The 14,666-nt window shown below is 37.2% G+C and overlaps 1 protein-coding gene across 1 annotated transcript in view; it reads right to left on the bottom strand.

Annotated features, from left to right (window-relative positions):
• Positions 1-14,666, bottom strand: part of KCNH8 (potassium voltage-gated channel subfamily H member 8) — a 406,714-nt gene that overhangs the window by 143,055 nt on the left and 248,993 nt on the right. Inside the window, exon 6 of the mRNA XM_027872528.1 lies at positions 3,539-3,696. Coding sequence (XP_027728329.1) covers positions 3,539-3,696 — 158 coding nt within the window. The remainder of the gene's footprint in view (positions 1-3,538; positions 3,697-14,666) is intronic.

Here is a 14,666-nt window from a genome sequence, read left to right as displayed (position 1 = left end):
ACTTGGAGTCCAGAAAGCCAGAGTTTAAATCCTACCTCAAATACTCATTAGCTGTGTATTCTGGGCAAATCACTTAACCTCAGTCTCAGTTTCACTCTCTACAAAAAGGGGCTAGTTATATCACCCATCCTGAGGATTAAATGAGATAACACATATAAAGTGCTTTACAATCCTTAAACACTATGTCATTGCTAGCTGGCTATCATTATGAATAGTAAACACAATGACTACAATAATGAAAACAAAAAGCTCACTAAAAGAAATAAAGAAAGAAAAGAAGGAAAGAAATAATCATTTATGCAGCACCTACTAAGAAGCAGACACTGTGTTAAATGCTTTACAAATATCTCATTTGATCTTCACAAGAACCCTGGGAAGTAGGTACTATTATTATCCCCATTTTATCATCATGGAAACTGAGGCAAACAGAGGTTAAGTGACTTGTCTAGGATCATGTAGCTAGTACGTGTCTGAGGCAAGATTTGAACTCAGATCTCCCTGACTTCAGCCCTGGAGCTCCATCCATTGCATGGATGCTAAGTAATTGCAGTGACCAATGTGGGTCCTGGAAAAAATAATGAAATATATCTTTATCTGCTTAGTAAAGAGGTGAGGATGTATGGTGGCAGAAGAAGTCACTTTCTCCATTGCTTTTGTTTAATGTTTTACTTTGTTATGATGGGGGGTTTCCATTCTGGAGTAGAAGAGATGAGATATTTGAAAATGATTATCATGTTAAAACAAAAGGCATCAATAAAATTTATTTTGTGCTGTGTAATTATAATGATTAGGGTTGACCTTAGGGAAATGAGAAAATGCCTTTTCCTTGTAGAGGTGAAGGGCTATAGACATTGAAAACTGTGTATGTTGTTAGACTCTGATGATGTTTGTTAGTATTATTGATTTTTTCCCCTATCCTCCCTTTCTTCATTGTTTTTATCTTTATTATGAGAATGATAGAGGAGAAGGGATATACTTAGCAATGATAGTGATTAAATAACAAAATGTATCAATAATTTTTAAAAGAAAAAAGGGAACACATTAAAATTTGACAAGATAAATAAAAAACAACCCCCTTTCAATTATTAACATAACTTTGATGGATAACGTACTTCATTTCTTTCTGGAGAGGGGATAAGAATGAAATTCACAGAGGGGAGAGATGATGGGAAAAGGATGAAGAAGAAATGTCTTACAGAAAAATGCAATTGCCAGGACATTCTCAAGTCGTATATCCTCATTATACAGCTTAAGCTTTCTTCCCCGCCCTTTCCACAAAAAATTCCTACGAAGTGGTCAGAAAGGAGAAAGATCTCCTTTCTCTTTCCCCTTCTATTTGCCCTCAGCTGGAAGGGCCACATAGACATTGAGTGAATAACAAGATATCAGAGATGAGATGAAAAGTCACCCAAGCAGGTTCAGGTGATAGTCAGCCACAGTACAAGAAAGGGAAGAGATGCATTTCTACCAACAAGGACCTTTGATGAAGTCCGATTTTCTCAGTGTGTAATTTGCTCCCTGAGAAGAGGTTCAGTTCTTTTGGAAGCATGACATCCATTCCTTCAGGCTTCTGGCAGAGTGAGCACTGTAGAGGTAAAGCGCCCCAATGGCTTTAAAAAGTTCTCTTGATAGCATTTGACTTGGCATTTAAAGCTTTTCACGGGCTGCTTCTAGCTCCCTTTTCCGGACTTGCTGCATCACGTCGTTTCACATGATCAGTGTTCCAACCAAACTGGCATCAGTTTGTTCCCCAAAGTAGCCATCCCATCTCCCACCTCTGAGTCTTTGTATAGGCTGTTCTGCATATTTGAAATTTACCTCCACACCCTTAACCTTAGAAACCATTTAGAATCCTTAGCTTTCTTCAAGGTTTCCCTGAGGTACCATTTCACTGAGAAGCTTTTTTGATTGCTTCTAATCATTAGTGTTCTCTTGCTCCTCAAATTATCTATTTTCTTCATTTTGTACACCAACAGTCAATAAACAAATATTTATCATGTGCCTACTATGTGTCAAGCACTGCGCTAGGCACTGGTGCTAAAAAAAAATCAAAGTCGAATAGCCTTTGTGCTCAAGGAGCTTATCTTCCATCTATAATTAAAGAAAAATCTTTATTCTTGATTCCATATTAAAACTTTCATCCAAGTTTGACATATTTAGGTAAAAAGATTTTGAAAAATTATAGTGTCCTCGTGCCTTCTTTCCAGTAGAATGTAAGCTTTTTGAGGGCATGGACTCTTTCATGTTTATCTTTGTATTCTCAGAGCCTGGCAAAGTGTCTTGGACAGAGTAGGTTTTAATCCTTTTTGTTAGATTGAATGTGACTTAGTCTTGCCTCCTCAAAGGTTTCCATTTTTATAAGAAAGCACCTTAATCATTTGCAATGATACAAATGGGATCCCCCACCTTTTCCTATTGGAGGATTCCCTTTCAACATCCAAATAGTTAGTGTTTTCCCATGTGAGAGTACTTATACTATTAGTGTTGGCCAATTGAGAAAATACATAAGAATGGAAAGTGATACTTATATATCATTATATATGTAATATTATGCAATATACATTATATATGTATGTTATCATTAATATATATGTACATACATATTAATCACTTAATTTTATTAAGCATTTAAAAGTATGATATAATGGATAGGATTCTGGAATTGAAATTAAGATGGCCAGAGATAGAAAGAATAGCTCTGACATTGGCTAACCATGTGCCCAGGGGACTTTGCTTTTCGGAGTCTAGCTTTCTTATGTATAAAATGAGACTAACAGTAGGTGTACTTGCTAACCTCGCAGGGTTGCTGTGAGGGGAGATCATTGCAAACCATCAGACTTTATATCAATGTGAGTTGTTCTTATTCCTGCTGTTATCTGTTTGAAAGTGCACTTGTCACACTGCACATTTTGTTAAAACCAAATTAAGATTTCTCCATGAGGCCAAGGATTGTTTCATCTTTTGGATTTGTTCCTCCAGCCCTTAACCCAATGCCTGGTACATTTAAAAAAAAAAGTTTTATAAGTGCTTGTTCATTTACTTATAGATCAAAAGGACAATATTTGGTATGTGAATTGATTCATGGACCCCTCGCAATGACTCAGGTTAGCCACTTACAAGTTATTCACACCACAATGACTAGTGCAACACATTAAATTCTGTGCCTTAGATCATGAATGAGATCTAGAAGGGGCCTTGAAGATCATCACAGATAGTTATGAAGATGGTGAAATAGACAAGGCGACATGATTTGACTTGCTACAGGTCACATGGGTAAAAGGAAGAGCTAGGATTCAAACCTAGTCCATTAACTTCGAATTCAGCACTTTCTAATATAATAAATGTTACTTCCTTCCCCCACTCAGAGATGAAATGAAGCTTTCAGGAGGGCTGGGAGTACAGTATCTATTCTGTTTGTATTTGACACTTGGATACATTCATGAGGGTACAAGTTTCTCCATACCCACTGCACTTTGGATATGAAACATGAAAATGAAAAGCCACAGACAAGCATATGGTAGGAGTGCAGTTCACTTACCACAGTGACATTAAAAGCATAGAGGAGATCAAAGGGCAATGCAGCAATCAGGTCAATGATGAACCATGTCGTGACATAGTGGATGCAAATGGATCTTGCTTCAAATATCACTTGTCCAGATTTGCTGACGTAGGTTGTTCGGAAATTTAAAATAATATCTGGGGTGTGAAGAAAGGAAAGAAAAACACAGAACAGAACTGAAGAGACATGGGACAACTCATTCTTAGCTTTAGGAGTGACCTTAGAGATCATCTGATAAAACCCCGTTTTATGGATGAGGAAACCTAGGACCAGAGAAGTAAAATGACTCATCCAAAGCCACACAGTAAATCAGTAGCAAAGCAGGGACAGTAACTTAGGTCTTTTAACCTCCTAATCAGTGTTCCTTCTGTTATATCACTTTGCTTTGCGTGTCCTTTTTCTAACTCATCCATTGATGCAAATAAACATGAAGTGTCTGTTCTGCATAGTGCATCGTCCATGGTCCTGGAGTCTCCTTCACTGATGGGACTATGTTATGCAAGCAACACTTTGGTTATCAAATCCATCTCATGCTAATTTCAAGGTGAATTTGAACCTTCTTTTCTTGGATGAAATACACACTTTTAGTAGCATAGGAACAGACATTTCTGAGATTTGTTACTTTGATTTTTAAAGGGATTAGAAACAAGTCACAAAGCAAGAGTCTCTCCTTACCCTTTTGACATTCAATAAACATATATTAAATGCCTACTATGTGCCAGGCACAATGTTAAGCATTGCAGATACAAAGAAAAATAAATGACAGCTTGTGCCCTCAAGGATCTGACAGCATATGGGGAAGACAACATGCTTACAACTATGGATATAAAGAAGCTACATAAAGGATAAATAATAGGGAATAATCAATGGAGTGAAGGTGTTAGAATTAAGGGGGATTGAGAAAAGCTTCCTATAGAAGGTAGAATGTTAATTGGGGCTTGAAGAAATCTAGGAATGCCAAGAGAAGAAGGAGGAGAAGAGGGAGAACATTCCTAGAATGAGGTATATAGCTAGGGAAAATGGCTGACATTGAGTGATGGAGTGTCTTGTTCAAGGAACAGTAAAGAATCCATTGTCACTGGATCACAGAATACATGGGAAGGTATAAAGTATGAGAAGATTGTAAAAGTGGAGGATGACAGATTATAGAGTTTTGAAAGCCAATTAGAGGATTTTGCATATGATCCTGTTTTGGTATGAATAAGGTCCTTTTCCTCCATGGGCTTCAAATTCTTCATTTGTTGAATGAAAGGGTTGGACTAGATGACCTCAGAAGTAGCTTCCAGCTCTAAGTTAATGATCTTATAATCCTTCCTAATTAGAGAAATATCAGGAACCAGGGAATTCTTGGAACGATGCCCCTGACTTCCCACCTTGGGTCCCATTTGATTCTGTCCTTTCTGAAATGGAATGTGATCTCCTGAATGAGATGTCAGTTTCATATGACAGATTTCTTACTTGAGCTTCCTTTAGGAAGTATGTGGTCCAATCAGAGGTCCTGAAGAACAAGGGAGAGGAGCAACTTATGTAGTACTAATTATCACCTTATGTGATCCCTGAGACAATGGGAAATAAATATACAGTATCTGAAGAGGAGAATAAGATCTGAACATTGGACTAATCTTATACAAAGCACTTATAGAGGATAGAATTCTGAATTGGGAGTGAGAGGATCTGGGTTACAGCAATAGCTGTGACGTGGACAACCCTGGTGACCTTGGGCAAGTCATGTCACCTTTTTGGCCTCGGTTTCCTTCTCTATAAGAGGTTGGCTTGGATGATTTAGAATATACAATCCAGCTCCAATTCTATCAAATTTTGGTCCCAATTCAAGACAATTTTGACAATTACTGAAGAAAAATAGATCTCTTCAAAGGACAAAAAGTTAAGAATTTGCTGATATGGTCATCTTTTGTCAACATTCAATCAGACACACACTGTACGTAGTGCAGCCTTAGAATAATAAGAGCAATAGAAAAATTATTAAATCCAAAAAAGTAACATCTTTTTATTTGTATGGTATCAGCACATTTATTTTCCTCTTTGATCTTCACAGTGACTTTTTGAGGTCAATCACAGATCACAGAATTTTAAAGAAGGAAGTAACTTTAGAGATCAGCTATTCCAGCACTTTTGTTTTACTGATGAGGAAACTGAGACCCAGCAAGGGGAAATGAGTTGCCTAAAGTCACTATCTCATTAGGGGTCCTAAACCCAATTTTCCCAACTCCTAGTCCAAGACTTCACCCACAGCCATAGGGCAGGCATCATTACCACCATACTGGATGAGTCATTATTACTATGTTGGGTAAAGAAACTGTAGGAATAAGAACTGAGCCTGTGATTTCATTAGTATAAGGAATTCTTGGGTGAAGGAATGCCCTTTAGTAACACAGGTTGGTACCCTCTCTTCAACTTACATTCTTATAGAACTTAAGTTCTTAGATATTCTTAGAACAATGAGAGGTTAAATGACTTGCCCAGGGCCTCATAGTCAGTATGGGCAAGACTTGAACTCATGTCTTCCTGGCTTTGAGACCAATGCTCTCTCCCTTGCAAATTGGGAAGTTTGTCCAAGATCACATAGCTATTTGTTTCTTGGAAGATCTAGGGCTGAGCCAGGTTTTCTGTCTTCTCATCCTGCATTGGTTCCATTATTCATGTCAACTTTCTGTGACTCAAGTCCAGGTCCAGATCTTGTAAGTAAAACTCCATGCCAGAAGTAAAGATAAAGTCTTCTGGTTCATCAGTTATGAGTATTATATTTTTTCTAATTAAAATGAAAGTTTTAATTAAAAACCCATTCTCCCAAGAAGCCAATTTCCTGAATCCTCCATTGTTAGCATCCTACACTGAGAAACCAAAAACTTGAAGAAAAACAATTTCAAGGTGATTCCCCCCCCCCCGACTATGTAGAGATGTGGAGATGGCAAAGGATAGAATCTTCATAGAATAGCTACCAAACAGGAATAGATAATGAGGAGAAAGATCATCCAGCTTCTTGGGTCACATAGAAACTCTGCATTTCTTTCATTTTTAGGACTTGTGTCAAAATTATGCTGAAAATATAGCTAGGTGGTGCAAAGATTGGTGGTGTCAGGTGTCAGGCGGAGTCAGGAAGACCTGAGTTCAAACCTGGCCTTAGACACTTACTAACTGAGTGACTCTGGGCAAGTTACTTAACCCCATTTGCCTCAGTTTCCTCATCTGTGAAATGAGCTGGAGAAGGAAATGGCAAACCACTCCAGTATTTTTGTCAAGAAAACCCCCAAAATGATTAGAAAGTGTCAGATACAACTGAAAATAGTTGAACAACAAAGCTGAAAGACAAGAGTGCTATAATTTCCTATTGTAAAAAACCTCAATTTAATGGTTCACTTATTGTTGTATGAAACAGAAGCCTTACCCAGGCATCTAAATCTTGATTTTTGGGGAGATAAAATCTCTATTATAAGTAACCTCAAATCACACTATTTTTCACAAAACAGGATGGAGGGAGTCCACGATTTCATAATTAAAATGTGCTGTTTTGAGGGAATTAGAGTTTTGGGATTGGAAGAAGCCTCAAAGGCTATTTACTTACATTTTTTGTGGCCTTCTTTTTGTCAGATGTGAAATGGAGGGAATCAGCCAACTTTTGTTTTTTAAGTGACCTAATTTCATTAGAAACATCATGGCAGTGAATACATTTGGACGTGAACCTTTTCATACCCACTGGGCTTTGTGGAGTTGTTGAAATTGTGCTCAAGATAATGAAGGGAAGAAGAGCAAACAGCTGGGACTGAAGCAATCTCTGTCAGAGGCCACTCACTATTGAAGGCACTCTATGGCTAACGCTCAAGATAGCTCAAAGTAGGGCAGATTCCAAAGGAATGGAAAAGGTCACAAAGGGTAGAAAAAGAAGCCACTAGCAATGGTAAATGTAAGCTCAACAGAGTGCAAGCTCCCTGAGGGCAAGGACTATTATTTTTGCACCTATTACAGTGACTTGTGCGTAGTATCTAACAAATATCTACTAAGAGTTTATGTGCAAGGCATTGTTCTAAGCTCTGAGGATACAAAGTCAATTGCAAAGAATTCCCTGTCCTCAAAGAACTTACATTTTGAAACAAAAAGACCCACATACTTCCCCCCCCCTCAGTTTTAGAATCTCAGAATCTGTACAATGAAGCACAGCCTGGAATTCTCTGGCACAATGGATGGAGTGCTGGACCTGGAGTCAGGAAGACTCATTTTTCTGAATTCAAATCTGGCCTCAGACACTTACTGGCTACGGGACTCTGGGCAAGTCACTTAACTCTGTTTGCCTTAGTTTCCTCATCTTTGAAATGAACTGGAGAAGAAAATGGCAAACTACTCCAGTATCTTTGCCGAGAAAACCCCAAATGGGGTCATAAAGAGTCAGATACAACTGAAAACTACCTAACAACAACAACAAAGACACTTTCAAAATCACATGAGATTTCACAATTGTTATGACTAAAGATCATTATGTTAAATGGTCTGCTGAGCAAGGAGACCAAGTAAGGTGCTCAATAGGGAGATTATGTGTTCTCCAAGAGTATTCATCCATATCCAGTGTCATGGAAGATGTTCTGTGTAAGGTCCAAATAAAAGAAGGCTGCCCTATTGATGCTGAGATTGTCAGATGTTCCACTTTGTAGATGACATCTTGCTAATTTGCATTGAGTTCCAGCATCGCACAAAGCCTTCTAAGGGAAACCAATAGCAATGTGAAAGAGATTGGATTAACTATTCACCCTCAAGAAGCCAAGTGGATGAAAAATATCTATTAGGCAGGTGATAAAATGTATCTGGACAGGCAACTCTTAGAAATAATGTATCAATATGTAGATTCTAGACAACTGCTGTGGAAGGGTAATGATTTGGACCCAGAATTGAGGAAAAGAAAAAGAATAGGCTGTTTTGCATTTGGAAACTTGCCCAGCACTGCCAGTGATCCTAAACCACCTGCCTCTGAAAAGAGCCATCTCTTTGACACATGTTTTCTTGGTGAAGACAAGCAGTTAAAAACCAAAGAATAGCCCCACTGTTGGAAGAACAGAAATGATAAACAATTCACAAAGTGATGGAAGGATCTGCGGTGAATATAAGGAGGGTGCTGCTTGTGGCCAAATGTAACTTGTGTGAAAAAAAAGAAGCAAAATACAGCAACTATGATACATATGAATAGTCCATTAGTTAGGTAGGTACTATGCAAGAATTAAAAAAAAACAGGGCATAGTTCTCATGCTAAATTAATATCTCTTTTAACACAGCATAAGAAAGAAAGTCTCTAGCATGTTGGGTTGATCCTTTATTGAAGATTTATGAGAAAACACAGATAAGAATCACCCTGAATGAGAAGACAAAGTTGTTTTCAATTAGCAAAAGGAAAGGAATTATTTCCTTTGACATCTAGTGTTTTTTTTAATGGAATCTGGGATTTTTTTGGTTTAGGACTCTCCAGGTAAGTATATTCCCTCTATCAATATAAATCAGATAGGTAGTGGTCTTACAAGTGATATCTCACAATATCAGATGAAATGGCTGTAAATCACTTAGTACAGAAACTGGCACATGGAAAGCACTTAATAAAGGATTACTCCCTTCCTCTTCCACTCTCTTATAGTCTTCCAAACTTGTCAATGAGCACTGATGTGGAAACATTGCTTGCTTATAATGACATAGTGTGTTGAAAGCAAAACTTGAACCTGGGTCTTTTTGAATCTATGACTGGCTATCTACCTGATCACACTGCTTGGCCACAGGCTTAGAGGGGATATGATGCTGCCAGTAAATATTTGAAAAGTTGTCATGTGGAAGAAAGATTGGACTCTTTCTGCTTGACCCCAGAGGGCACAATGAGGAGAAATGAATGGAAATTGGAGTGGAGTGGCTTGAGACCAGGGGAAAAAACACTTTCTAACAATCAAAGCCATCTCAAAATAGAATGGGCTGCTTAGGAAGTAGTGGGCTCCATCTTATTAGCACTTTTAAAGAAAAAAATATGGATGCCCCTCCACTGGATAACTTTTCTAGAGAAGCTTCCTACTCATATATGTGTTAACTAGATGTCTTTGGGGTTCCTTTCAATTTTAAGAATTTCTGATTGGGCAAGTCACAAATCCAACGCAAGGTATCTGTAAAGTCTCTGAAATTGGATACTTTCATTGCCTCCTTTCTCCTTCCCTCTGACTTTCTCTTACCTCTTCTTTTCTCACCTCTTCCCTTACTTTCTGATACATGGTTCTTGGATCAGGTGTTCTGGAATAAAGGGTTACCGTATATTCTCCATGGAGGTTCTTAAAGAGTTAGACCACAATGGTGTCTACAATACTACAACTACAGTACATCTAATATAAATTCATCTTTATTTGATGATTCTCAAGGCACTTCAGACATCTTGCTGTGCCCCAGGAGGACCTCATTGTACCACAGATATGTAAGTGCTGCTTGTTAGAATGCCAGATCATTGAAAGCTTATCATATATGTACTTTAAAGCCACATTCTTAATAGCCCTGAAAATGATAGTAAACTTCATTTTTTCCCGATGTGCTAAATAGCCATTAAAATAGCATTAAAAGGAGGAAAGTAAAATAAATTGTTCCACCTTGATATTCTTGAAAGTCCTATAATTAGAAAGTGAAGAAATATTAAATTTGACATCCCATGAATTCATAGAAATTTTTTTTTCTTTTTTACTAGCTTTCATGTGAGATAGAGAATAATTTTTAAAATTATATTGGCTTACACATCAGATATCATAATGTAATGAGGTGGGCAAAGAGTAAGATGTTTACTAGATAACAATAATTAATATTCTATTTTTTGCTATTTCTTTAGCAATACATGAAACAAATAATAGGAAGTGCTAGGGTGATACACAAACTAAACTAGAGTCCCAGATAATTCTAGTCATACACTAGCATCCTGTATATGCACACACATGCACATGTATGCATATACTAGTTAACATTTAGCATGAAAATTTACTGAATGTGAAACTACCTCAGGTGAGACAATTGAAGAGAAAGCAACTGATTAATGAAGAGGCCTAGAAGAACCATGTAGTCCATAACCCTTGATCATGAGAGTTGAACTAGGCCTGTGATTGAGTCGGTGTAGGGAACTCCCAGTGAGAAAATCCCCTCTATTAATGCAGACCGGCACTTGCTCTCTGACTTAGAGTCTTAGTGAATTGTTGTTAAAGTAATTGAAAAAAGTTGTAAAGTCAGTGGTTGTAGGTATTGATCATAAATATGAATGGAATGATATTTTCATTGCATTCAACCACCCTACTCACCTCTCCAGCACATGGAATTTCTGATGATATCAAAGAGGGAGAGACATTAAGGACATTTGAAAATCAAGTGATTTGATTGGGAAGATAAAGGGGCTATGAAAGGAATAGGCTGACATAAGATAGCTTGATAGTCAACAAATATTTATTATGGAACTGTGTATAAGGTATGATTCTAAGCACTGGGGATATCTATCTATCTATCATCTATCTATCTATCTATCTATCTATCTATCTATCTATCTATCTATCTTTTTAATATACAATGCCTGACCTCAAGGGGTTTACATTAAATTTAGGTGACCTTAGGTAAGTCATTTAACATCCTTAGGTCTTAGTTTCTTCATCTGTAAACAATTGGCTCAGACTAGATGAGATTCTTTCATTATACATAAGCTACTTGGGAGTTGGGTACAAAAATGATAGGTTTTCAAATCTCAGGAGCTGAGAGAAAACTTAGAGTCTATCCAATCTAAAACTTTCTCTTACAAATAAGGAAACTGAGTGGTCCTGATATGTTAGATAGTCTGTCCAAATTCATCACTTCTTGGACTTTTAGCTAAGACGATGGTAATTTCATTTTGCTTCTGATTTCTTTGTCAAAGGGAATGACTTTGCACTGAAAATTATGGAAAGTATGATAGGGATCAATGGGGATTTGAAACCCAAGATAAGCAGGTTCTATTAAGTTTGGCTATGATCAAGTTAAGGGATAAATCTGAGATTGCTTACACTGTCTTCTCATTAGAACCTGTGCTTTTTGCCACTACATAATGGTTGCCTCTATGCTTTCCCATTGGTTCAAAAGTTATCACCTTGGATTTTATATGATTTTGACCTCAACATCAGTATCCCAGTGACTCATTTGACATCTCTTCCACTGAATGTTTTATTTTCTACTAGTTTACAAAGTTGGCTCCTGAGAATATAGACGATAGGTCCCTAGTTTAGAATCACTTTAAGGAGTTCATAGTGGAATCCTATTATATAATTTAGGGTGACCTCTGGAGGTTCAGAGCAATGTGTTTATTTATTATTTTTATGCTTTTAATTCCCTCAAATGATGGAATTGCAGCCCATCTGAGTCTGTCTAACCTAGGACTCTTGTCCTAGCCTTCTGAAAAATTCTCCACAGGGCATCCCTGTGATGTTTTGGAGATCTTGCTTCCTTTTCTTGGCATCGTGAGAATACCAGTGGAACACAGAGCTGTCCATCACTTATACCTTGCCTTTGCAATTTCCAGCCATGAAATAGACCACTTCTGAGTCATAATGAGATAGTAGATGGACAATCTAGTTTGCTGACTTAAGGTTTCATTTCTCCTGATTATTTTGGTTTGTCCTTGAAAGCACTTCTCAAAAAAAAAGCATTTCTCATTTTGTATTTGTTGTGCTCTTTTTATCATAGAAATGTTCTAAAAATATTTGGATCAAAATGTGATACTTGGAATAATTATTTCATTATTTCAATTATGGAAAACCAAATATCATGACAGTATATTACATCTCCTAGAGATTCAGTAAATTCTTTTGACTCTAGAACCAATGATTACTTTACTATATCATGAATATCTCTTTCTCTTTTTCCTTTCCTCCCTCCCATTTAGAAATAGAAGGTCAAGGACTAAGTCATTGCTGTTCTTTCCCGTATAGTGAAAAAATAAGTAGCTCCATCCTTGCATCTATCAAACACTGGTTCAACAATTAATTGTTCCTATTATCCTCACACAAAAAGGGTCCCAAACTTGATGTGATATTTTCATTTTGCTTCTATTTTCTTTGCAAAAGGGAGGATCTTTGCATTGGAAATTATAGGACAAAAATCACTAATTTAGATTTGACACATTAAGAGGGCACCTCACTGCTCTTGATAAATTCATGTCACTTGGTTCAGATAAATTATATCCTTGGGTAAACAAAGGACATGATTATTTTTTCAGTTTTTTTTTAAAGTTTGGGTAAGTGCATTTGACAATATTAACATATGGCAGTTTCTGTCCCAGATTTTAGAAATTTATGTTATATTTTGCCAAATAGTTGTAGCATCTATTCTTTTTTTAAGATTTTGGGTTCCAAATTTTCTCCCCATCTCATCCCTCCCTCCACCCTAAGATGGCAAGCATTCTGTATACCCTTTCCCCTAATCTGCCCTTCCTTCTATCTCTCACCCCCTTCTATTTTCCTGTAGAGTAGGATAGATTTCTATACCCAATTTCCTGTATTTCCTATTTCCCAGTAGCATGTGAAAACAATTTTTTTTAACTTTTGTTTTTAAAATTTTGGGTTCCAAATTTTCTCTCTTCCTCCCTCTCCACCCACCCTCATTGAAAAGGCAAGTAACGCAATACAGGTTATACATGTATAGTCATGCAAAACACTTCCACAGTAGTCATGTTGAGAAAAACTAAGTATACTTCCCTTCATCCTATCCCACCCCCCCATTCTTTCTATTCTCTCTTTTGACCTTGTCCCTCCTCAAAAGTGTCTGCTTCTGATTACCCCCTCCCCAATCTGCTTTCCCCTCTATCATCCCCCTGCAATCTTGTCCCCTTTTCTCCCATTTTTCTGAAGTGTAAGAGGTTTCCATGCCCAATTGAATGTGTATGTCATTCCCTTCTTAAGCCAAATCCAATGAGGATAAGATTCACTCATTCCCTCTCAGCTTCCCCTGTTTCCCCTCCATTGTAAAAGCCTTTTCTTCTCTGTTTCATGTGAGATAATTTACCCCATTCTACCTCTTCCTTTCTCTTTCTCCCAGTATAATCCTTTCTCACCCCTTAATTTTATTCTCCAGATATCACCCCTTCATCTTCAACTCACCTTGTGCCCCTTTATCTATCTATCTATCTATCTATCTATCTATCTATCTATCTATCTATCCATACACTCATATCATTTTTTTCCCTCCAACTACCCTAATACTGACGAAGGTCTAATGAGTTACAAATATCATCTTTCCATGTAGAAATGTAAACAGTTCAACCTTAATAAGTCTCTTATGATTTCTCTTTCCTGTTTACCTCTTCATGTTTCACTTGAGTCTTGTATTGCAAAGTCAAATTTTCTATTCAGCTCTGGTCTTTTCTTCAAGAATGCTTGAAAGTCCTCTATTTCACTGAATGACCAATTTTTTTCCCCTGCAGGATTATACTCAATTTTGCTGGGTAGTTGATTCTTGGTTGTAATCCTATTTCCTTTGCCCTCTGGAATATTATATTCCATGCCCTCGGGTCCCTTAAAGCTGCTAAATCTTGTGTTATCCTGATTATGTTTCCACAATATTTGAATTGTTTCTTTCTTGCTGCTTGCAATATTTTCTCCTTGACATGGCAACTCTGGAATTTGGCTACAATATTACTAGGAGTTTTCCTTTTGGGGTCTCTTTCAGGAGGTGATTGGTGGATTCTTTGAATTTTTATTTTGCCTTCTGGTTCTAAAATATCAGGGTAGTTTGCCTTGATAATTTCTTGAAAGATGATATCTAGGCTCTTTTTTTGATGATGGCTTTCAGATAGTCCAATAATTTTTAAATTCTCTCTCCTGGATCTATTTTCCATGTCAGTTGTTTTTCTAATGAGGTATTTCACATTGTTTTCTATTTTTTCATTCTTTTGGATTAGTTTTACAGTGCCTTGATTTCTTATAAAGTCATTAGCTTCCAATTGCTCCATTCTAATTTTCAAGGAAGTACTTTCTTCAGTGAGCTTTTGGACTTCCTTTTCCATTTGGCCAATTTTGCTTTTTAGGGCGTTCTTCTCCTCATTGGCTTTTTGGACCTCTTTTGCATTTGGGTTAGGTTATTT

This window comes from Vombatus ursinus, unplaced genomic scaffold (assembly GCF_900497805.2).
Source record: "Vombatus ursinus unplaced genomic scaffold, bare-nosed wombat genome assembly UNPS02014799.1, whole genome shotgun sequence".
Classification (NCBI taxonomy): Eukaryota; Metazoa; Chordata; class Mammalia; order Diprotodontia; family Vombatidae; genus Vombatus; species Vombatus ursinus.
The sequence above is the reverse complement of the archived record's forward strand: the minus strand, read 5'-3'. Positions and strand labels throughout refer to the sequence as shown.